This window comes from Chelonia mydas, chromosome 3 (genome assembly GCF_015237465.2).
Source record: "Chelonia mydas isolate rCheMyd1 chromosome 3, rCheMyd1.pri.v2, whole genome shotgun sequence".
NCBI lineage: Eukaryota > Metazoa > Chordata > Testudines > Cheloniidae > Chelonia > Chelonia mydas.
The window spans coordinates 126083505-126107375 of record NC_057851.1 but is presented as its reverse complement, the minus strand read 5'-3'; the positions used below and the strand labels follow the sequence as shown (position 1 = coordinate 126107375).

Below are 23871 nucleotides of genomic sequence, written 5' to 3'. Positions count from 1 at the left end.
GTTTCACCAGCATCAACGTGGGATGGCCGGGAAAGGTACATGACGCTCGCATCTTCAGGAACTCTGGTCTGTTTCAAAAGCTGCAGGAAGGGACTTTATTCCCAGACCAGAAAATAACCATTGGGGATGTTGAAATGCCTATAGTTATCCTTGGGGACCCAGCCTACCCCTTAATGCCATGGCTCATGAAGCAGTACACAGGCAGCCTGGACAGTAGTCAGGAGCTGTTCAACTACAGGCTGAGCAAGTGCAGAATGGTGGTAGAATGTGCCTTTGGACGTTTAAAGGCGCGCTGGCGCAGTTTACTGACTTGGTTAGACCTCAGCAAAACCAATATTCCCATTGTTATTACTGCTTGCTGTGCGCTCCACAATATCTATGAGAGTAAGGGGGAGACGTTTATGGCGGGGTGGGAGGTTGAGGCAAATCGCCTGGCTGCTGGTTAAGCGCAGCCAGACACCAGGGCGGTTAGAAGAGCACAGGAGGGCGCGGTGCGCATCAGAGAAGCTTTGAAAACCAGTTTCATGACTGGCCAGGCTACGGTGTGAAAGTTCTGTTTGTTTCTCATTGATGAACCCCTCCTCCCCCCGCCCCTTGGTTCACTCTACTTCCCTGTAAGCTAACCACCCTCTCCTCCTCCCTTCGATCACCGCTTGCAGAGGCAATAAAGTCGTTGCTTCACATTCATGCATTCTTTATTAATTCATCACACAAATAGGGGGATAACTGCCAAGGTAGCCCAGGAGGGGTGGTGGAGGAGAGAAGCACCAGGAGGGGTGGTGGAGGAGGGAAGGAAAATGGCACACAGCCTTTAGAAGTTTAAAACTTATTGAATGCCAGCCTTCTGTTGTTTGGGCAATCCTCTCGGGTGGAGTGGCTCGGAGGCCCCCCCCACCGCGTTCTTGGACGTCTGGGTGAGGAGGCCATGGAACTCGGGGAGGAGGGTGGTTAGTTACACAGGGGCTGTAGCGGCGGTCTGTGCTCCTGCTGCCTTTCCTGCAGCTCAACCATATGCTGGAGCATATTAGTTTGATCCTCCAGCAGCCTCAGCATTGAATCTTGCCTCCTCTCATCACGCTGCCACCACCTTTCAGCTTCAGCCCTCTCTTCAGCCCGCCACTTACTCTCCTCAGCCCGCCACCTCTCCTCCCGGTCATTTTGTGCTTTCCTGCACTCTGACATTGTCTGCCTCCACGCATTCGTCTGTGCTCTATCAGTGTGGGAGGACAGCATGAGCTCAGAGAACATTTCATTGCGAGTGCGTTTTTTTCGCCTTCTAATCTTCGCTAGCCTCTGGGAAGAAGAAGATCCTGTGATCCTTGAAACATATGCAGCTGGTGGAGAAAAAAAAAGGGACAGTGGTATTTAAAAAGACACATTTTATAGAACAATGGGTACACACTTTCACGGTAAACCTTGTTGTTAACATTACAAACATAGCACATGTGCTTTTGTTCCAAGTTCGCATTTTGCCTCCCCCCAGTGCGTGGCTAGCCCCTCCCCCCTCCCTGTGGCTAACGGGGGAACATTTCTGTTCAGCCACAGTCAAACAGCCCAGCAGGAACGGGCACCTCTGAATGTCCCCTTAAGAAAAGCACCCTATTTCAACCAGATGACCATGAATGATATCACTCTCCTGAGGATAAAAGAGAGATAAAGAACGGATGTTGTTTGAACGCCAGCAAACATACACTGCACTGCTTTGTTCTACAATGATTCCCAAGTATGTGCTACTGGCCTGGAGTGGTAAAGTATCCTACCATGGTGGATGGAATAAGGCTGCCCTCCCCAGAAACCTTTTGCAAAGGCTTTGGGAGTACATCCAGGAGAGCCGCGAATGGCAGGGCAAAGTAATCATTAAACTTGCTTGCTTTTAAACCATGTATAGTATTTTAAAAGGTACACTCACCAGCGGTCCCTTCTCCGCCTGGCAGGTCCGGGAGGCAGCCTTGGGTGGGTTCGGGGGGTACTGGCTCCAGGTCCAGGGTGAGAAACAGTTCCTGGCTGTCGGGAAAACCGGTTTCTCCGCTTGCTTGCTGTGAGCAATCTACAACCTCATCATCATCATCTTCCTCGTCCCCAAAACCTGCTTCCGTGTTGCCTCCATCTCCATTGAAGGAGTCAAACACCAGGGCTGGGTAGTGGTGGCTGAACCCCCTAAAATAGCATGCAGCTCATCATAGAAGCGGCATGTTTTGGGCTGTGACCCGGAGCGGCCGTTCACCTCTCTGGTTTTCTGGTAGGCTTGCCTCAGCTCCTTAAGTTTCACGTGGCACTGTTTCGGGTCCCTGTTATAGCCTCTGTCCTTCATGCCCTGGGAGATTTTGACAAATGTTTTGGCATTTCGAAAACTGGAACGTAGTTCTGATAGCACAGATTCCTCTCCCCATACAGCGATCAGATCCCGTACCTCCCATTCGGTCCATGCTGGAGCTCTGTTGCGATTCTGGGACTCCATCATGGTCACCTCTGCTGATGAGCTCTGCACGGTCACCTGCAGCTTGCCACGCTGGCCAAACAGGAAATTGAAATTCAAAAGTTTGCGGGCCTTTTCCTGTCCATCTGGCCAGTGCATCTGAGTTGAGAGTGCTGTCCAGAGCGGTCACAATAGAGCACTTTGGGATAGCTCCCGGAGGCCAATACTGTCTAATTGTGTCCACAGTACCCCAAATTCGACCCGGCAAGGCTGATTTCAGCGCTAATCCCCTTGTCGGGGGTGGAGTAAGGAAATCGATTTTAAGAGCCCTTTAAGTCGGAAAAAAGGCTTCGTTGTGTGGACGGGTGCAGCGTTAAATCGATTTAACGCTGCTAAATTCAACCTCAACTCCTAGTGTAGACCAGGGCTAAGAGTTACAGCAAATCTCAAAAGTGGGAATGAATGAGGGATCCAGTTATAAACTGTATGATAACTATAGTACTGACAAAGCCATTTGTGAATTTTTCCTGTTCTGAATATTTAACATAAAAGTTGCTTGTGTACAATGCAAGCACAATATTTAAATGTTATAGTGCCTTCTGGAATACATACAGCAAATCAAATAAATGTATAGATACTGCATTTGATGTCATAGTCTTCCCAGGTTTGGCTGTATTAGTTACTCTTATCCATTACAATCTGTAAAAGGTTGCATTCTGGAGCATTTTAGCACTATTTGTAGAGTGCCAGCAGTGTGTTGTGTGCTTTACATACAGGTCGCCAGACAAGGAGTGAAATCCGGGCTCCTTTGACATCACTGGTAAAACTGCCATTCGCTTCAGTAGGTCCAGGATTTCATCCACAGCCCCTACCTCCACAAGTTTACGATCTAAGAGCCTGATTAAACTTCCATCAGAGCCAACAGGGAATCTATTGACTTCAGTGACTTGACTGATTTGGCATTAGGAGCTTGGTTCTGCAACCTTGACTCGTATGTAGTGGCACTTACTCATGTCACAAGTCCAAATTACTTCCAATGGGACTATGTGCTTGAGCTAGAACTACTCTGAGAGTTAAGAATTACAGAACTGGGCCCTAAATAGTAGTAGTCTCTTTCTTTAAGGTCATAAATGTGTATAATAAATGGCTCTCAGTGTAGATGTCTAAATAATTTGTGGTTTTAAAAATAATCTGAACTTTTCTAATGGAAAAATAAGGCTTTCCAAAGAGGTGTGTATAATAATATTGCTCTTTCAGCTCATCAGTGCAAACCAACCTTATTTTAGTTTCCCAATACAGTTAGGAAATACATATTATTTTCCATTCGGATGGGGGTGGGAAGAAGAGAAACATCCCAAAAGCATGCTCACATGGTATTGTTTTAATACTACTTCTGTAATACAATCTGTGCTGCTCCCACAAAACCACCCAACTTTTCAAATGTATAAAAGAGCTGAAGTTACCCCTTCTTTATATTTGTCTGCAATAAAACACCAGTTACGGTAAGCAGTCAAACGTCACACTGCAGCTTGTAATGTTGCTGTTCGTGCCATAAAGATTTCACGCTGGAATCATCATGTTCCCAACAGACAGACAAAGGATTTTCCTCCCTCTCAGTGGATGACTAATGGTGGGGAGGGGGAATACACTATTATCACTAGCATTTTATCTTTTAAAAGTTGTATTTGAAATACCATCTGCTTCATTTCAAAGCTGACTACAGCTGCTCATAGACACTCCCCCCTCCCCACCCTGCAGCCCTTGGCTTTAAACACCGTTCAGTGGGTTTGTTACTCTGCCAATTAAAACCATTGCCTTTGAATTCTTCTCATAAACGGCTAGTAGGAACGGTTTGTTCAGTGTTACTTCCAGTGGCAGCGAGCCTCCATTTTCTTCTAAGAGGTCTTCTGGTAGATCTACTCCGTTCTTCAGTTTGAAAAGGGCCTTATTTATAACCTGGAAAGCAAATATTTAAGTGAATCTGGAGTCACCAGAGCATGAAATTGAGGTGATAAATGAACGCCTATGAAGTATTTTCATTTACTTGTAATAACCAGTAACATGGAGATCAGCAGTAAACACATAAGATGCAGTTTATAGATAATTGAGGTGTGTGTTCCAATAAAGCGCGCCCACCAAAAAAAGAAAGCTAGACAACCAGGCAAACACTCAGCCTGATTCTATGGGTTAAATTTCGAAATCCTATTCACTTCGATGGGGTGAGATTTCACCCTAGTCAGTCCATCTAGGTAGAAAAATCAGGAGTAAAGTCACACACGCTATCTCCAAGAAAGCTTTTCTCCTTTTCATGAATATAAAGACCATCTCCCTAGTCTTCCCCCTCAGGTCTGGATGTTAGTTCTCTGCCCCCAAATAGGTAATGTGTCTCACTTCTGACAGCCTCATTGCACTGGTTTCCTGGACAGACTTACTACTTTACCTCTGACTTAAGTTCCAGGTGCTGCCTCCTTTCGGATGACTACCTGTTAACAGGGTGAGGGAGGGTTCTTGATAGGGGCAGTTATATAAAGTCAGGATGGCACTTTTGGAGCAACAAAAACCTACCCCAGCATTCAGAAGTTTTCCTTCCATTGCTCAGTGACCATCTCTCAACTTTGGAAATTTAGCTAGGCCTCAGAAACTATCTACCTGGGTATTAACTTGCAAAGGATCATTCTTTTAAAGGTTTGAAAGAAGATTCATTAGTAACACATTAAATCAGCCATTGATTATATGGAAATTAGTTGATGGAATAGTTGATGTTTGTACCGTGCTTTGAATATGAATAGCGCTATATAAAAGTAGCGTGTGTCTGTAGTAATCATACAAATGATGCCACTTGGAAAAATGAACACAAAAACAAGGTAAAATAAATAGACCATCCCAATTTGATGCACAGTTGTCATCTTAAAAGTCTAGTGTAGTGTTTCTCAACGTGGGGGTTGTGGGATGGGTGGGTGGGGGGTTCACAAGTGCAGGACTGGCATTAGGGGATGGCAAGCAGGGCAATTGCCCCCACCACAGAGGGCCCTATGAAACTAAGTTACATGCTTCAGTCCTGGGCAGTGGGGCTCAGGCTTGGGGAGGGGAGGATAAAAAAAAAATTTTTTTTTAAGTCCAAGGTGAGCTGCAAGCACTAAAAAGGTTGAGAGAAACTGGTCTAGTGTGTCCATGTTCCAGATGCAGGTTTCAGGTAAGGTAGCAGCTCCTGTGCCCCATGGGCTTTGGAATATTCAGGGCGGGCACTGAACAGCCGAATACCTACAGCCCTCCCTCAGCAACAGAGGTTACAGTCTGAGCTTGCCGAAATATTCATAGCGGAATACATTTGTCAAACCATGCTCCTGCTCATGGACACACTTGGAGCTCTATTACATTATTTATGATTGACAGGAACCATGTCTCCCTATATTTTTGTACAGCGTCTTTTGCAATAGGACCTCAAACCTGACTTTTTGATAGTGGTGCTATTTTAATGCATGTAGTAGTGATGATGTCTGAACCGTTTATGCAAACAAATTTCAGCCTGGGGGTTGTTCCCAGAGCAATTCCTTTTGTTCTTCATGGCCATTCAGTATGGCCCTTCCCCCTCCCTCGCCTCCCCCCCAACACCACTGTCCTTGCCGTTTGTTGTGTTATATTTTTAGCTGATTTATATACATTTGGTTGGACAAGATACATGGGTGAAGGCGTTTCTTAATACGGATGGCATGTACTGTACCTTTCCAACGGTAAGATTGGCATCACTTATTTTAGTAAGATTTGCTTTCTTCCCCAGCAGTGCAGACAAATTCATGTTTGTGAGCAGTTCCTGAAGGTCATACGCGCTTTGTATTGTTAACTCTGGCAAAGATAATTTAATATGTCTGTAGAAAATATATTTAAAAAAAGAAAGGTATGAATGATTATTGTTCCACCAATATCCATGGGGGAAAAGTGACCTTGGATTTTAAAACCAGTGGGAGGCTAAGCAGAAGTGTTGTGCATATAGGCACACAAGAATAATTATTTTTCAGTGTCACAGAACAATAGAAGCTATGTGTGCTGTTTCTGAGGGGTAACTTGCCCACTATTATGGGTGGAGTGCTGATGAAATATGGCCCCGATCCAGTAAAGCATTTAGGTAAGTGTTTAACTTTAAGCATGAGTAGCCCCATTGGTGGGCCCTGTATTACCAGTTCTAGCAAGGCTTTTGTTTGTTTTTTGCTTTTTTTGGGAAGAGGCAAAATACCAGGGCTAAAATCTTGGCCCAATTGAAGTCAAACTCCAGTTGACTTCAATGGAGCCAGGATGTAACTCCAGAATCCATGTTATCAACACGTAAAAGGAGGGGACAAAATAAGGGTGAAAGGTTGTGACTTGAGAGCACACGTAGTTATACGAGCGAGGAGCAATACAAGGGCTAGCTTTCCTCATGCTTCTAGACAACTGATCATCCTCTGGAGTCTCCTGGTGTAACAGTGTTGCACAACTAGATGCAGTGTTGTGTTTCAGAAGGGTTGGTATGCCTTCCTCGGAAGGATTTGGCCACTGTTAGAGAGAGGAAACTGGCTAGCTATGGGCCATTGGCTTGTTCTGGTTTAGTAATCCCTATATTCTTATGTGAGATTTTGTTTGTACATTTAAATATACCTGGGTGACAGATTTTGCAGCCAAGTCGAAGATGGATGCAAGGAAAGTTCCGACTCTATTGGGTTCAGGTCATTGCTGTTGACAGGCTGCACCAGCACAAGGAAAGCGTTCTCGCTGACAGGAACTTTGATTACTGAAAAATTCTTGCTGTCGTCCCTCTTGTACTGAAATGTTCCAGTTATGGACATCATAGGCACCAGGGTCTTTGTGCTTGAATCAGTCCAGAACTCCTGAAGCTCTTTCAGTTGGGAGGCTTTCTTCACATTGGCTGAAAACCAGAGTGAGAAAGGGAGAAGGTCCAATTTATTTATGTGTTATCGCTATTTAACCATTACCAGAGTCACTTTTTCTTTTGAGAATACAAATATGACATTGTGTAAGAGAATTACATGCCAAATGTTAACTATGTGAGTGTACATGCTGCGCTGCTGAATGCACCCGGGGTGGCCTTAGGCAAAGGCTATGGTACCTATGGCACCATATGTAAAAGAACCATCGGACTGTTATTGGGACTCCTGTGGTCATTCAACAGTTTGCTATTGTTGTCTTCAAATGCTTTGTATCTGGTGAATATTAAAAAGAAACTGATATAATATTGGTAGAAAGTAGGACTTGTCCTAACCTGAGAGCTAGTCTCCATCAATAAATAGATATATTTAGGCATGGCAGAATTTTATTTTAATTTTTTTAATAATTTAAATGAATAATAGCGATGTTTATTTTTAAGCAGCTTTTTCTATTTTGATTTATGTAAATTTTCACAGTTGCACAAAATTATGGTTTTAAGCATTTTTAAATTTTTTTTATAAATTTAAGTTTTCATAGTTGCAGAAAATTATGTGGTGGTTAGACAAAAATTTAATGACAGTAGATGTTGAGATTCAAAAAGTTTCAGCTTTATAACCATTAAAACACAAATTTTCAACATTGTGTCAAAATATACAAAGTAAATATCCTTCAATCAAATTCTACTAAGTTCTCAAGCAGCCTGTTTTTAATTTGCCTACCTGTAAATTTTTATAATCTATTAAACAATTTTTTCATCAGTTTGTGAGTGCACGGTGAACTTGACATTTACCAATCTAGTCCTTCCAAGCCTAGATGTATCAATGTTTTTAGTGTCTCATGTGTTATGAATAATGAATATGGAAAATGAGGCTACTGTTAGCACATGAAATAAATGTACACACTCTGTACATTACAGTACAGAAACTCTTGCCTCTGAAACACGCTTGCATGAGAAGAGTATTATGCACAATATTACTTCACCTTAAAGAAGAAACAGGTAAGAAGATACATGAAAGAAGTATACATAATAATGAAGGGTAGAGAAGGTATATTGGCCACAGCTATTCACCTCTTCTTATAATATAAGAATAAGGGGACATAAGCTGAAATTAAAAGGAAGCAACTTTAAAATAAGGAAATATTTTTTTTCATACATGGTAAGAGCATAGCCTGTGGAACTCATTGCCACACGGTATTAGAGGCCAAGACTACAGCAGTATTCAGAAACAAATTGGACATTTATATGGAAAACAAGCATATCCAGCATTGTAAAAGTAAATATGTTTTTAAGGAGTTTTGGAACCCTCACACTTCAGGCCATACCATAAGCCAAACTCTAACTATTTTGGGTTAGGAGGAAATTTTCCCAGGTGGGGGCAGGGGGTGGCAGGTTATCCCATAGCTGCCTCTTGTGTGGATTCTTTTTCCTTCTTCCGAGGCAGCTAGTACTGCCCTTTGTCAGAGCCAGGACACTAGATAAGCTGGACATCGGGTCTGCTCCAGCACAGTTGTTACGATCCTATTAAATAAACATAACTCTCACTTTAGGTCTCTGATCAGAGTGAGGTGACTCAATCTCACTGGGATTATTAAACACAAACCTTGGTTGCTAAAAGCCTGCAATTTGAACCCTGAACGCAGTTGAGGAACTTCACTTGCCGGTGATACGTTATTTTGCTAAATGCTGCCAGTGAAAAGTCCTTGGTTTGGCAACCAAATCAGCATGACTATGACCGTGTGCTGCCTCTGCAATATCAGTACTAGTTGCAATAATTAATTTTGAGCCTGATTTTTGCATCACTGACCTCTCCAAGAGCTTGCCATGGACTTTGGGTGCAGGGTCAACCTCATTACCATTTGGTGGGCCAGATCCTCAGCACCTGTAAATCTGCACAGTTCCATTGACTACATGGATTTCCCCAGCTAAGGAAACGGTATCTGGCCAACTGTTTTGGAAATCATACTATGTTTCTATTAAGTCTTTTGTATAATATTAGTGTGTGAAGGGAGCTATCCCCATTTTCCTGGTAATGAAATATTCACCCTCCAAAAATATTGAAGGCAATCCCCAAGCTACTGAGACTCTGCCAGCCCATTTGTCACATCATTGTATTCAGAAGAAGTAAGTGGGAAAGAACCTTTAATTAAATACAGACAGTATTCATAAATTCCAAGGCCAGAATGGACTACTGTGATCATCTAGTCTGACCTCCTGTAGAGCACTGGCCATAGAACTTCCCCAAAACAATTCCTCGAGCTTATCTTTTAGACAAACATCCCATCTTGATTTAAAAATTGTTAGCGATGGAGAATCCAGCACAGCCCTTGGTAAGTTAATTATTCACTGTTCTAACTTATTCCTTATTTCCAGTCAGAATTTGGCTAGCTTCAACTTTCAGCCATTGAATGATGTTACCTTTCTCTGCTAGATTGAAGAGCCCATTGTTAAATACTTGTTACCCACCTAGGTACTGTGACCGGGTTGGGCCAGATGACTACAGGAGAGTGATAGAAGGCAGATATATTAGCCCCAGGTTAAGTAGGTCCCTTTTCCCTGGGTAAGGTAACAGGGAAGGTTCCAGAACAATCAGGAACTTTCTGGAAACAAGACAGGCTGATTAGAACACCTGCAGCCAATCAAGAAGCTGCTAGAATCAATTAAGGGAGGCTAATCAGGGCACCTGGGTTTAAAAACTTCACTTCAGTTTGTGGCGCATGTGAGGAGCTGGGAGCAAGAGGCACTAGGAGCTGAGAGTGAGAACGCATACTATTGGAGGACTGAGGAATACAAGCATTATCAGACACCAGGAGGAAGGTCCTGTGGTGAGAATAAAGAAGGTGTTGGGAGGAGGCCATGGGGAAGTAGCCCAGGGCGTTGTAGCTGTCGCACAGCTGTTCCAGGAGGCACTCTAGACAGCTGCATTCCACAGGGCCCTGGGCTGGAACCCGGAGTAGAGGGCGGGCCCGGATTCCTCCCAAACCTCCCAGCTCCTGGTCAGACACGGGAGGAGTTGACCTGGACTGTGGGTTCATGAAAACAGCCAAACTGAAGGCTGCCATGAATCTCCAAGGCGAGCAAATCTGCCAATAAGCGCAAGACCCACCAAGGTAGAGGAGGAACTTTGTCACAGTACTTAGAGTGTGATTAAGTCACCCTTTAACCTTCTTTGTTAAATTAAATAGAGCTCCTTGAGTCTATCGCTATGTCAGGTATTCTAATCCTTTAATCATTCTTGTGGCTCTTCTCTGAACCCTATTCAATTTATCAACATCCTTCTTGAATTGTGGGTACCAGAAGTGGACACAGTATTCCAGCAGCAGTTGCACCAGTGCCAAGTACAAAGATAAAATAATCTCTCTACTCCTATTCAAGATTCTTCTGTTTTTGCATCAAAGGATCAAATTAGCCCTTTTGGCTAGAGCATCACACTGGGAGCTCATGTTCAGCTGATTGTCCACCATGACCCCCAAATCTTTTTCAGAGTCACGGCTTCTCAGGATAGAATCCCCCATCCTGTAAGTATGGCCTATGTTTTGTTCCTCTATATATACGTTTACATTTAGCCATATTAAAGTGTGTTTTTCTTGTAATAGGAAACGAAAGAGAAAGAAAGAAGGGAATGCCTGTATAATAGGAAAAGATCATCTTAGCTGGACAACTGAAAGAAATGCTTTTTTACTGGGAGTCAACTAGTGTCAAGTCACCGGCTTTGTGTAACCTTTATACTGCTTTATCAAAGGAAAGAAGCCTATATCAAGGAGGACAAGAGAAGGGAGGGAGAAAGACATAGAGGCTAGCAGAAACATGCTGAAACTCTAGCCTGACAAGCTAGGAGAGGACTCTGGACACACACCCACACCCACACCCACACACCCCACCACCACCACCACCAGGAGAGAACCATTGTTCATCTATGCTTCAAGTAATATTTCGCATACTTAGTAACACAATTTTTGTACCCATCTAGTAGAGCTGGTCAGAAAATGGCTTTCTATTCTGTGGAAAACTTTGACCTTTTGTCAAAAAAACAAACATTTTCCATTGAAAACCAGTGTTTTGGGGTTTACAATTAAGTGTCAGGTTTTTGCAGAAAATTTAAACTTTCTGTGGAAAATGTTCCACTGAAAAACAGTCTGGATGTGGAAAATTTTCACCCAGCACTACCATCTGACTGTGCTATTATAGGATCCAGCTTCTCGCATTGATTTTTAATTATTTATTTTTGCAACTTTGAAAAACATTTTCTAACCCCTCCTCCCCCCAGTAAATTGTGTGTTTAATCAAGCGTGACTTGCAAGGAATTTCAAAAATGGTTCTTGTTCCCTTTTGTTGTGGCTGTACTATGCTTGACGGTCCCTTTATGAACATGGTGGTTGTACCACAATGCATTCTGTAATGTGGAGAGGGGCTCGGTCTTTATTTAAAATAACTATATAAGAGTGGGTTACAACTTGGAGGTCTAGAATAGTGAAACCTTGGTTTCTAATTGGATCACTACCACCTAGACAGTCCCATGACTATGGGTAATATCTTATGATCGTGTAATATAGCCTAGAAGAATTTGATATATTTTCCTCTCCTGCGTTTACTGGGAGAAAATGTGAAGCTTGTAAGTGTAAGTTAACGTGGCTGCTCTTCAGTAAACAGAAGAGCCAAGCAAGATCTGCTGAACAGTAGGGAAGGGCTGCAGCAGTGGTTATTTTCTAATTCATCCAAGTCTGAACTGCTTTTCTCTAGCCCCCATGTGGAGTCTGTGGCACATGTGTGTTCATCTTCCTCTTAAGAGAGCAGACGAAATAGAGCTAGACCGGTGAAGCAGAGAGACATGACAAACATATATTCCTAAATCAAACAGTGAATTTCAAACACAGGGGAAGGCGATCCAAAGAAATAGCTTTGTTATAAAAAAAAAAAAAACTCTACCCTCTCTGGTTGTGCCCAGCTGACAGCAAAGTTAAAAGGTCAGAATCATCTCATAATGTACATTGGTCAAACTGGACAGTCTCTACGTAAAAGAATAAATGGACACAAATCAGATGTCAAGAATTATAACATTCATAAACCAGTCGGAGAACACTTCAATGTCTCTGGTCACTCTATCTCAGACCTAAAGGTCGCAATATTAAAACAAAAAGACTTCAAAAACAGACTCCAACGAGAGACTGCTGAATTGGAATTAAGTCTCATCCACCCCTGAAGAGCAGCCACCTCTTGGATGGACTCTGGCAGCTACTGTGTGCCAGCAGCAGTCCACCACCCCAGTATTGTAGAAGGGAATGTGGAGGCTAACTATCCAACTGGAGCTACAGGGGGAGTTCTAAGTAAGCAGAAAGGAACTATCCTGGTTGGAATTGGCCAGAGCATCAAGTTGAGTTCTCCTATTCTTGTGAAACTCCTCTTCTTCTGAAAAATATGCTTGCACTTTTGGGGACCAGGAGCCCTTTCCACCTGTGCCATGTGAAATGTGCAGGCGTGAAACCCTTACTTTAGAACTTATACTCAAGGAGGTTTCTGATGTAGCATCTTTGCCCTGCCTGGGGCCAACAGAGAGGCAGAACAGGCAGGCAGTGGGTACGAATGCTTCGTTTCATAGGCTGGGGACCCAAACCTGTGGATCTCTACACAACTGGTCAGAGGAAATCTCCCTCCATTCTCCCCTCAGTCCCCCTTACGCACGGCAATGACTCTGTGGCTGGCTGACAGATGTTGCCTATCACGGTCTGTCTGTAGATGAGGCACTGATGGCATATGCACCAGGGCGAAGGATGACCTTGTGGTTAAGAAACGGGAGTGGGACTTGGGAGATCTGGGCTCAGTTTCTGAGACAGACTTCCTGTGTGACTCTGGGCAAGTCACTTATTCACGTTAAGTGCAGTTTCACATCTGTAACAGGGATTGTAATACTTTCTTTCTCCCACCCTTTCTCTTGTCTTTTTAGACCATAAGCTCTTTGGGGGAAAGTGACTGTTTTTGTACAGCGCCAAGCACAAAGAGGAACTTGCTCTACCAACAATACAAACAGTATGGCTATTATTATTTATTAAGTGTAATACTAAGGCCACATCTTGCAGCACTCTAGGCTTTCAGCTGAGGTCTTCCATCTAGCTGCTGATTAGGCCTGATCCTGCTTAACCTAAGAAAGCAAAGCCCAAGGTGGGAGAGCTGTGAGGTACAAAATGTGCTGGTTTGCAGAAACTGATGAATCTGGAGGTCATTAGCTGCCCCCCTGAGATTGCCATTGAAATTAATTCTCATTGTTCTTACCTTTAAACTGAATGTAAGTCACAAACAGCAGGGTGGTAGACGGGTCTATGTTTGTCAGTACATTCTGGGTTCTGCTGGCATCTTTGCCCTTCACAAAGTTTTCGATTAGTTCTGCTGCCTGACTTGGGTTCGTAAAGTCAACAGCTCGGGCATAAAAATAATCGGCGGAAGGGGCCAGACTGTGCACGAGTGATTTGGATAAACGCACACTGGGAGCAGAGAAGAGGCAGGAAAGCTTGGTAAAAAGCAGATCATCAGCTCCGCTTGAGAGGAGCAGGTCATCCATGGTCTTCAGGGTCAAAAGGACTTTGTGTCCATCCACTTTGGAGGTGCAGTCTGGGTCACCGGAGGGGGGAACAAATCCCAAGAAGTTCTGTAAATCAGCTGCTGTCTGTTCGGAGGCCCCTAAGTAGAATGACAACAAAGACCTGTAGAGATTGGTAGGTGACAGGAGAATGTTTTCACCCTTCAATGTTTCCTTCAGCGCCCCATAGAAGCGCATACCAAGGACATGCACTAGGTCTTTCAAGTAGCTCAGCTTTTGGTCACGCTTGGTATCCGAGCTTTGTGTTCCCAGCTTGGTTTTGTCTTTCAGGTTCTCTTCATAGGCAGGGATGGTCTGGGACTCAATGGAAATGGGGACAAACATTTTCTCCTCCTGCGTCAAGTTGTCCAGCTTCTCACAGCTGCTTTTGTTGTAGGAAAACAAATGGAAAGGGTGGACGTACACCCGGTCACACACAATGGGGCTCAGGCACAGGAAGAAACACAGGAGGCTCACTCCTAGATTCATGTTGAAGAACAATTTCAGCAAAGTCTGTTTGGAAAAAAAAAAAGTAAGTAAGTGGGGGGAAGGGTTAGCTAATTAACATGCCATTTACTTTTTTCCTCTCACAGGCAGTGTGAAATGTTAATATTGCTTTTCCTCACAGGTCAGGAAATCAGATGGGTGGGAGTTTTCAAAAGAGTTTAGCATTGGCCTAACTCTGCTCTGACTGAAAACAATGGTAAAATATCCATTGAGCTCAATGGGAGCAGATGCTGGGTGCTCTTGAAGATCCCATCCCCAGTGTGTGTCACTGGTACTCGTATAGCCCCCAGGCACGTAGCATCTGAGTGCATCTCATTTTAATGTCTGTATCTTCACAACACCCCTGTGAGGTAAGGAAGTGCTATTAACCCCCTTTCACAGATGGACAACTGAGGCACAGAGAGACTGTGACTTGCCCAAGCTTATACAGGAAGTCTGTGGCAAGGCAGGGAATTGAAGCCAGGTCTCTGAACTCCCACCCTGCTGCTCCCCTTCCCCTCCCCCAGCACTGTACCGTCTTTCTCCTCTGTGTATCTAATCATCATAGTAATTAGCACTTATTTTCAAAATGCAGTACACACACTCGGTAATTCTCACAACATGTCTCTGACATGGATTGTGTTCTCTCTCTCCCTCCTTCCGTGGAAACTTCAGCATTAGCAGATGTTGGGATATTTTTTTCCACGTTACTTCCCTCTAACAATTGCTGTTCTAGAAGTCATGAACAATGTTTTGCTATACTGGATTAGCAATTTCCATCTTGTACTGAGACAATTTTCGACTCTCATTTTACTTCACTAGAAATCAAATTTCACTGTGTGAGTTCATTCTGGATTTTTGTGAGTATCCATGGAGAGAGAGACACACATGCATACCCAATACTGATGTGTTCTTACAAATTTTGCATGTTCTAATTATCTCTACTCATATACCAAATTTTGCCTGTTTCTGAATTTTTGGAGTGTCGTCTTTAAATTTGAAGCTGTGGATTGGAAACCTGCATGTTTCATATTAAAACGTGTGATAATTTGTGAATTTGCAAGATAGTAACACCCATCATACTTCAAAATGTTTTTATTTAGGGCTAGATTCTGACACCCTTCATCACAACGAGCAGTGCCTTACTCCGTAAGTGTTTCTGCTGATTTCAGTAGAACCACTTATGGGGTGTAATACAACTTAACATGAGCAAGGGTTTCAGAATTGTGTCCCTCTTCTAGCTCTTTCCTGGCTCTGCAGGGCTCATGAATGGTGCAAGATGAGAAAACAGGCTCAGTTTTCAGCTCTGCTCATCTTTGGTAGTTGTAGAAGGTCTGACTGGCAGCTGCTATGAATCTGGCAGTCTGAGCCTGCTGAGAAAAGTACCCTAGCAACATTGTCTGCAATGGGCTCTGTTCCTTTTCACCACCTTCCTTCTTGGTGCTCGTTGTTTACACTGATTGGTGGTGGTGTGATTTGAATCCATTCTCTGGGTGGCAGGCACTTTCCTGGCATGATTAATGATACCCCATTGTCCAGCTGTAGTGCCTTCCATCTGAGGATCTCAAAGGGCTTTTCAGTTAGTAATGCCGGAAACCTCCCAGCACCTGTCTGAGGTATTACCCCATTTTGCAAATGGGAAGATTGAGGTAGAGAGAGATTAACTACAAACTAAAATTCACACCAGTAGACAGATGCACTACCATGTCTGCCTGCACGCTAACAAGTTCATTTAAATACCCAGTTGTGTACACCTCTCTAGCTACGTGTGTGCAAGCTGGGGATCTGCTCATGCACAATAGAGTAGCTGGAAATTTTCACGCCTGCCTACTTACTGAAAATCAGGCCCGAAGGGACTTGCTCAAGGTCACACAAGTCTGGGGAAGAGGACTGGAATAGAACCCAGCTTTATTGACTCCCAGTTCTATGCCTAAAATACACATCTATTCTTTCTCCCTATTTAGCTAGCATACTACATCCTTTATTAGTCCAGTCATGGCCTTCAGAACTGCAACATTTCCTTCCTTCCTTCAGCATCAGCTTTTGGCTTAAATCAGTTGGTGGTGCTCAAAGCAAACTTCCCATCCCAGAGTTTCAAACAAGACACAGCCAAATCTCTAAGGCATCAAATCTATGGGATTATTTAGTAAATTGTAGCAGACTGCTTGCAACTAAACTGAACAAGATGCTTTCCTGCTTCTCTTTTCATAAAAGGCATAGCTACTTCTCCAGCTGTGCTGAATGTATTTCCAGCCAGATCATCTCCTTAGCATTTCCCAGGTGATCAGTAGGCAATTGCAACAGAAAGGCCAAGAATTAAAGGCACTGCCATTCCATCTCTAGACCTTACCTCTAATAGGACTTTGGCCCGTTAGAAACCAAGTTTTAAGAATCCTTTCCCATGGTGAAAACAATTTTGTCCCATCTACACCAGCAGTGAAACTGTCTTCTGCCTTGGGGCATGTGATTACCAGGCTAGCTGTACTGTGTCCCTTCTCCGCGTCTTTCCAGGTGCACCCCCACACACACAGCAGGCTACTCCCGGACTGGAATTCTGCAATTCATCCACTCTCAGAACAGGGCCTGAGTTATAGGCCCTGGTACTAATCATGTCTAATTCTAGGTCCAGCTGTCCTTGGACTCTGAGATCAGTGGGAGCCTGTGCCAGCATGAGCTTACAGTGAGATAGAAAACATTTCTTCAAAACAAAGCCTGATTTATTTTGCCCCAAAGGTACACAACTGTTAAAGAAGTAGGTTTAAACCAACATAGAGTCCTGACGTATATGTCCTTACCTAAGCTGAACCTCTCTCTCAGAAGAAGCAGCCTACGCTGCTTGCAGCCTTCCTTCTGTCTCTCTGTCAGCCTGTCAGCCTTTTCACTGGCACATCCTGGCCAGCCAGCTAGCTCCTCTCACTCATCCAACCCCCCCTCCCTTTTCTAATCCCTTTCAGGGTTTCTTTAGTCTCCTTTGATCCAGGCTTAGCCTTGGGGAAGATACCCCAATTTACCCTGAATGGAGCCAGCTATTGTTACCTTAAATCCTTTGAGGCTGCATACTTGAGGGTACGTCCACACTGGAATAAAAGCCCCTGAGCAAAGCCACATCTGGCCCCAGTCAGCTGACTCAGGTTCATGGGGCTCAGGGGCTGTAAAATTCTTGTGTACACGTTCAGGCTCAAGCTGGAGCTGGGGCTCTGGGGCCCCGCAAGGGGGGAGGATCCCAGGGGCTGGGCTCCAGCCTCATCCTGGATGTCTATACAGCAATTTTACAGCCCTGCGACCCAAACCCAAGGCAGCTGACCCAGGCCAGCCATGAGCGTTCACTTACTGAGTAGACATACCCTGAGGGGATGTCTTCTCTGAGGGGTTGTTTCACGTATCCTAGGTTCCTTAACCACCCCCCTTTACAGCCTTCTTTGATTTAACTCTGCATTCAGGCAGGTAACTATACCAAACTGAACAGGGAGATGGTCACACTCAATATTCATTAAAAAACAGTACAGACATTCTCCGAGTTTGTCACAGATCCATTGCTGGCCACCCTTGTTACCAGTAAGACCATTTCCTAGTGCAGCCAAATCCATAGCATTACTTCCTCCAGATGAGCACTGAGGCTGTGCCTGTATCCGAAAGAGAAAATTTCACTCTCTGGGGATGCCAGTCCAGAAACTTTCACCAGCGCTAAAGAGTCATTTAAAAATTAACATTCAAAGCAAAACCATCTATTCAATCAACAGGTTTGCTAGTCTTTGTCCTTCATCTCACCTTGCTCTCTTATGGTATCTTCCGCAAACCCGGCTCCTCTCAGCACCTGCTGTATCTGAAGCACTCTACCATGACTGCTGGCACATTTATGCCTTTTTGAAAGGGAAGACCCTTTCCAGTGCTGTTCCACAGAGCTACATTGCATCACCAAGTGGAGCGGTGAGTGGAGACTAGATCAGACCAGATGGGACCAGATGAAACATGAGCATGGCTGAACACTAGACCCATTGGTGGGTTTACAGATCAATATACAGCCTTTAACCAAGCACAGCATGGTCTTCTGTTACACATTCACTGGCCTGGACTGTGACTTTCTGTTATGCATATGGGCCCATAGTAATGCCAGATAAAAAACCAGCTCATGTTCTTGTAACCTTTCACCCCTTTCCCTTCCCTGCTTAGTACAGATACACTGCTACATTTAAGACCAAATTTGTTCCTGGAGTAACTCCATTTGGGTGTGACTTTTAAACCATTTTTAAAGCTAGCCTGTAAAGGCATTCTTCTAATAATTAGGTGTGGGCCCTTTGTCAGGTTTTATCTGCAGTAGAGTAGGGTTGCCATGGTTTTGGAAATTAATACAGGCCTAGCGATAGAACTTGAGCTTTCAGAAGAAAAGAATCTCTTTCCCATCTTTCATTTTAGACCATCCAGCAATATAGACTCCAGAGATAGAGGTGGCAGAAGTCTACCTCAGGCAGACCTTTGACTGCCACCTGTGCAGCCATTAGGAACTCTAGGAAGTTGTTTGTTTGCTTTTTCCCTCCCTAAGACACTGGTTGTACACGCAAAGACAAAGGGATAGGCATGTTTCCCAATTAATCCCACCTCGCTACAGCCACTTGAAGGGTACACAGAAAGCACACACCTCTCAAACCTGCTCACAAGTCAGTGCAGAGGATCCCAGTCTGATTTCCCATGCTTTGTGTCTGATTTCAAAATGATGATTTGCTTCCTATATTATTCCCACCATTGCCTAATCCGGGTTACACATTAGCTTTCCCCTCTTATCTGATTTCTGTTCAAAATGTTCTGGGATATGTTGCTGTGTTTTTCCATCTGTTATTAATCCTCATTGCCTCCTTCAGTGAAGAAGAGCAAATAGTGGCTGAAGAGCTGATTTCATCAGCATCACAGCCATTATTTCCACTGTGTCCTACTTTCTCATCTCTTTGGCAATATTGAAATTAAATCAGTCCTTGCCAGGTATTCTTACTGCCCTGCCGTGCCAACATGGAATCGTTGCTGTCAGATGAACCAATTTCAGTGTGCAAACGTTATCAAATACTCTTCATAAATGTTAACCCTAACAGAGAGATATTGAACTGACAGCTAGCTAAAGAGTAAATATTAGATACAGAGAATGCAAAGACATTTTAGTTCAGGCACTTGTATCTGCTGATCAGACTGAGGTTGTAGGCTACTCCTTCGCTAAGGACAGTCTGCACTCTGAATAAGTGTCTGGAATGATGAGGAAAGTTCTAGGTAGGGCTGAGGGAAATTCAAGCACTTTCCCTTTACACAGAAATAAATGTAAATTATGTATTCGGTTTTGTTCAATTTGGCTTCCCACCCTCCGTAATTTTGCATTGAGACTTTTCTGAGTTAAAGAGACTAATGGATCCATGTATGAGACTATGGATCCTACTGAGACTATGGATCCATGTATAGTTAACCCAGATGTAGTGACACTCTCTTTATAATGAAGCAGAGTGACTGTGTTCAATTTTTTTTCAGTGCGTAGCAATATGCAAATAACAAGTCTGAGTGTAGTGAACCTCTGCTTTGTTCTGTGAATAAGAAGCTTCGTTATAAGAGGTTCCACTGTACAGGTTTTGGAAATTAATACATGCCTAAAGATAGACCTTTTGGCTTCAAAAGAAAATAATCTCTTTACCGTCTTTCATTTAAGATATCCAACAATACAGATTCCACAGAGAGAGGTGATAGAATTCTACTGGATTTGGGGGTTTGTCTTCGTCGTCTTTCTCTTTCTCTTCTTTTCTTTTCTTTCCTTTAAAGAATAGGATACACCTTGAATAGAGCTGTGCAAATGCTGCACTGAATTACTCACAAAAATTAATTTGCTTTCATATTTGTGAGCCTTTTTGTTTCCCAGGAATGCTTGTAACCATTCATGTCTCGTTTGCTTTGTTTGCAGAAAGGAAAGTGATGTCTAGGAGCGCATGTGCAGGGGGAATCAAGGGGAAAGGAGAAGCGTGTGCAGGGGGAAAGGAAGGGGCAGAGGAAAGGAAAGCATGTGCAAGGATAGAGGAGGAAAAGTTGACATAGTTACAGTGAAGGATGTACAGGAGGATCAGGAGAGAGAAAGGATGGTCATGGGGAAAGGAAATGAAAGGGGACAGTGTCATTACCTTTTTTTCCAAAAAGGACAAAACACTTATTGTGTTAAAGACCGTTAAAAATACCTAGATGCTTTCCTACTTCCCTTTCCATGGAAGCAGCAGCTGTAGTTGTCACAAGGAGGCCAGGCAGTGGCATGGGAACCGGTCCATGAGACACTTAGGGTAATATTTTAAAAAACTCCTAAGTGAGATAGGAGCCCACATCCTATTTTCAAAAGTGATTCAGGCACTTAGGTGTCAGTCTCACTGGGAAACACCTAAGTGCCTAAATCACTTTAAAAATTAGATGTGGTCTCCTACATCTCTTAGGTGCTTTTGAAAATTTCCCCCTTTCTCTCTTAAGAGGTCTGCACTATGAATAATTTTGAGAACCCTGCTCCCTGTTATATATGTTGTATTGGGGCCTGAATTTAATTTCTGCATACCCTACAAAACCTATGTTCTCTAGGCTCACTTTGCTGCACGAGTGACCTATTTTAAAGTAAACAGAGTGAGGAGGGCAAGTTTTGTTTAAAAAATAATAGATTTATGTACAGAAGTAAAAAACCAATTTCCCCCTTGCCCTCTGAGAACTGTTGCAATACTGTCCCTGGTTTGAGCCTGATTTATTTATTTTTGTGATCTGTGATGGCAAAAGACTATACAAAGTGATTTTGTTAACTATTATAATGAAACCTCGATAAGAAATAGTTTGGTAAATGTTTTTTTCCTGTTTTTTTTCTGTATTTATATACAATGACGACTTCTGCCCTCAATCTCTGAAAATGCTATTCCCTGAAGGCAGCTGGTGAGCATGGGGCTGTTCGAAGGGCTTGCCCAATTTTTGCATAAAAAAACATCGAATCACAGCATTCAAAGTACATATGATGAAACAGAGACGTTACGGAATACCTCAGCATTTGCTACAAGTTCTCACGGCGAAGAACAGTGGAAAAATTTGTGACTAATTGGAGACAATAAGCAAGAAGGAAAGTCTAATAGCTCCGAGGTTTAAAGTTGAAGGAGATTTTTCAGTCACTGTCACCTTGTGTTCAGTAATATAGGGCCCAATCCTCAGCTGGGTATCATTCAATTCTTACTCAGAATGCCTACTGAAGCCAAGGAAAGGCCGAGTAAGGGCTTCCAGGAGTTTGTCTTGGATAACTGCCCAGAAGAGGGCCAGATCTTCACAAATCCTGTGACTCACCTATCATGGCTATCTTCAAAGAAACAGAAGTTCACTGCTTCCTACAAGAGCTAAAAAAGCACTATTTTAAGAAAATTTATTGTGTGTGAGAAAACTGAACTGGGTGTGAGAAAACAGGGGGTAGGGAAAGAGAGAACAAGAGAAGAGCAAAAACATTATTATCTGTTTTAGTTTGTATTAAGGTAGCACCTACAGGCCCGAGCCAGCAAAAGGGCCCCACTGTGCTAGGGGATGTATAGTAGCATATCAAAAGACAGTCCCTGCCCTCAAGGGCTTACCATCTAAATCAGGGGTTGGCAACCTTTGAGAAGTGGTGTGCCAAGTCTTCACTAATTTAAGGTTTTGCGTGCCAGTAATAAATTTTACATTTACAGGGGCCGGCAGACTGAACCCCAGACCGGCAGCAGGCTGAGCCGCTCAGCCCGCTGCCGACCTGGGGTTCATAGAATCATAGAATCATAGAATATCAGGGTTGGAAGGGACCCCAGAAGGTCATCTAGTCCAACCCCCTGCTCGAAGCAGGACCAAGTCCCAGTTAAATCATCCCAGCCAGGGCTTTGTCAAGCCTGACCTTAAAAACCTCTAAGGAAGGAGATTCTACCACCTCCCTAGGTAACGCATTCCAGTGTTTCACCACCCTCTTAGTGAAAAAGTTTTTCCTAATATCCAATCTAAACCTCCCCCATTGCAACTTGAGACCATTACTCCTCGTTCTGTCATCTGCTACCATTGAGAACAGTCTAGAGCCATCCTCTTTGGAACCCCCTTTCAGGTAGTTGAAAGCAGCTATCAAATCCCCCTCATTCTTCTCTTCTGCAGACTAAACAATCCCAGCTCCCTCAGCCTCTCCTCATAAGTCATGTTCTCTAGACCCCTAATCATTTTTGTTGCCCTTCGCTGGACTCTCTCCAATTTATCCACATCCTTCTTGTAGTGTGGGGCCCAAAACTGGACACAGTATTCCAGATGAGGCCTCACCAGTGTCGAATAGAGGGGAACGATCACGTCCCTCGATCTGCTCGCTATGCCCCTACTTATACATCCCAAAATGCCATTGGCCTTCTTGGCAATATCCAGCTTCTCGTCCACTGTCACCCCTAGGTCCTTTTCTGCAGAACTGCTGCCTAGCCATTCGGTCCCTAGTCTGTAGCGGTGCATTGGATTCTTCCATCCTAAGTGCAGGACCCTGCACTTATCCTTATTGAACCTCATCAGATTTCTTTTGGCCCAAACCTCCAATTTGTCTAGGTCCTTCTGTATCCTATCCCTCCCCTCCAGCGTATCTACCACTCCTCCCAGTTTAGTATCATCCGCAAATTTGCTGAGAGTGCAATCCACACCATCCTCCAGATCATTTATGAAGATATTGAACAAAACCGGCCCCAGGACCGACCCCTGGGGCACTCCACTTGACACCGGCTGCCAACTAGACATGGAGCCATTGATCACTACCCGTTGAGCCCGACAATCTAGCCAGCTTTCTACCCACCTTATAGTGCATTCATCCAGCCCATACTTCCTTAACTTGCTGACAAGAATACTGTGGGAGACCGTGTCAAAAGCTTTGCTAAAGTCAAGATGGTTCTATCCATCCAGGCTGGCAGTGGGATATGTGGGGCCAGCAGCTGGGACCCCAGCTGGCAGCAGAGTGCCACTAAAAATCGGCTCACATGCTGCAGGGAAGCTCTGACAGGCAAATGGTGGGAGAAAAGGAGAGAACCCACAAGCAGAAAATTGGGAACTGAGTAAGAGAGTAAGTGACTTGCCCCAGGTCACCCAGAAGTCTGTGGCAGAGCTGGGAATCTCCTGATTCCTAACTTCTTCTGAAAAACAAAAAGAGAAACTAAGCAACAGAAAGCAAAAAAGAGGAGAGAGGGAAACTGGAGAACAAGGAGAGCAAATGTACAGGAAAAAAGATGAGACAAGGTACCTGTATCAGAGCACACAGCATGGAAGGACGTTGACAAGGGGGCATCTAAGCCCCAGTTCATCACAAGTGAGAAGTCCAATGAAAAAAGGATACAAGCCCCTGGGATGTAGAGTGCTATCACTTTGTAGGGAAAATGCCTGAGCTGAAGCTGCTCATGCATTGAACAGCTTCACTGCTGATGTGCCAGGTATGTTACGCAAAATTCACAGTTGTGGTCCAGCAATGATTCT

The 23871-nt window shown here is 43.9% G+C and overlaps 1 protein-coding gene across 2 annotated transcripts; it reads right to left on the bottom strand.

Moving 5' to 3' along the window:
• Positions 1-1909: 1909 nt before the first annotated feature.
• AGT (angiotensinogen) lies at positions 1910-18322 on the bottom strand. 2 transcript variants are annotated; one of them, XM_007071059.4, is made up of 5 exons: positions 17187-17306; positions 13602-14418; positions 7049-7316; positions 6138-6282; positions 1910-4372 (listed from the first exon to the last, which is right to left on the bottom strand). In XM_007071059.4, the coding sequence occupies exons 2-5, from the start codon at positions 14392-14394 to the stop codon at positions 4184-4186; spliced, it is 1395 nt and encodes a 464-aa protein (XP_007071121.2). In that variant the 5' UTR covers positions 14395-14418; positions 17187-17306; the 3' UTR covers positions 1910-4183. The 2 variants fall into 2 exon arrangements, with proteins under 2 accessions (XP_007071121.2, XP_043399211.1); XM_043543276.1 differs by lacking the exon at positions 17187-17306 and adding an exon at positions 18160-18322 and having other exon boundaries at positions 2760-4372.
• Positions 18323-23871: the final 5549 nt, after the last annotated feature.

Coding starts and splice junctions, on each gene's coding strand:
- AGT (XM_043543276.1), bottom strand. CDS start 14,394: ATGAATCTAGGAGTGAGCCTCCTGTGTTTCTTCCTGTGCCTGAGCCCC. Junction 6,283..7,048: donor CTGCAAAATCTGTCACCCAG/GTATATTTAAAT, acceptor TATTTTCTACAG/ACATATTAAATTATCTTTGC. Junction 4,373..6,137: donor CCAATCTTACCGTTGGAAAG/GTACAGTACATG, acceptor TTTGCTTTCCAG/GTTATAAATAAGGCCCTTTT.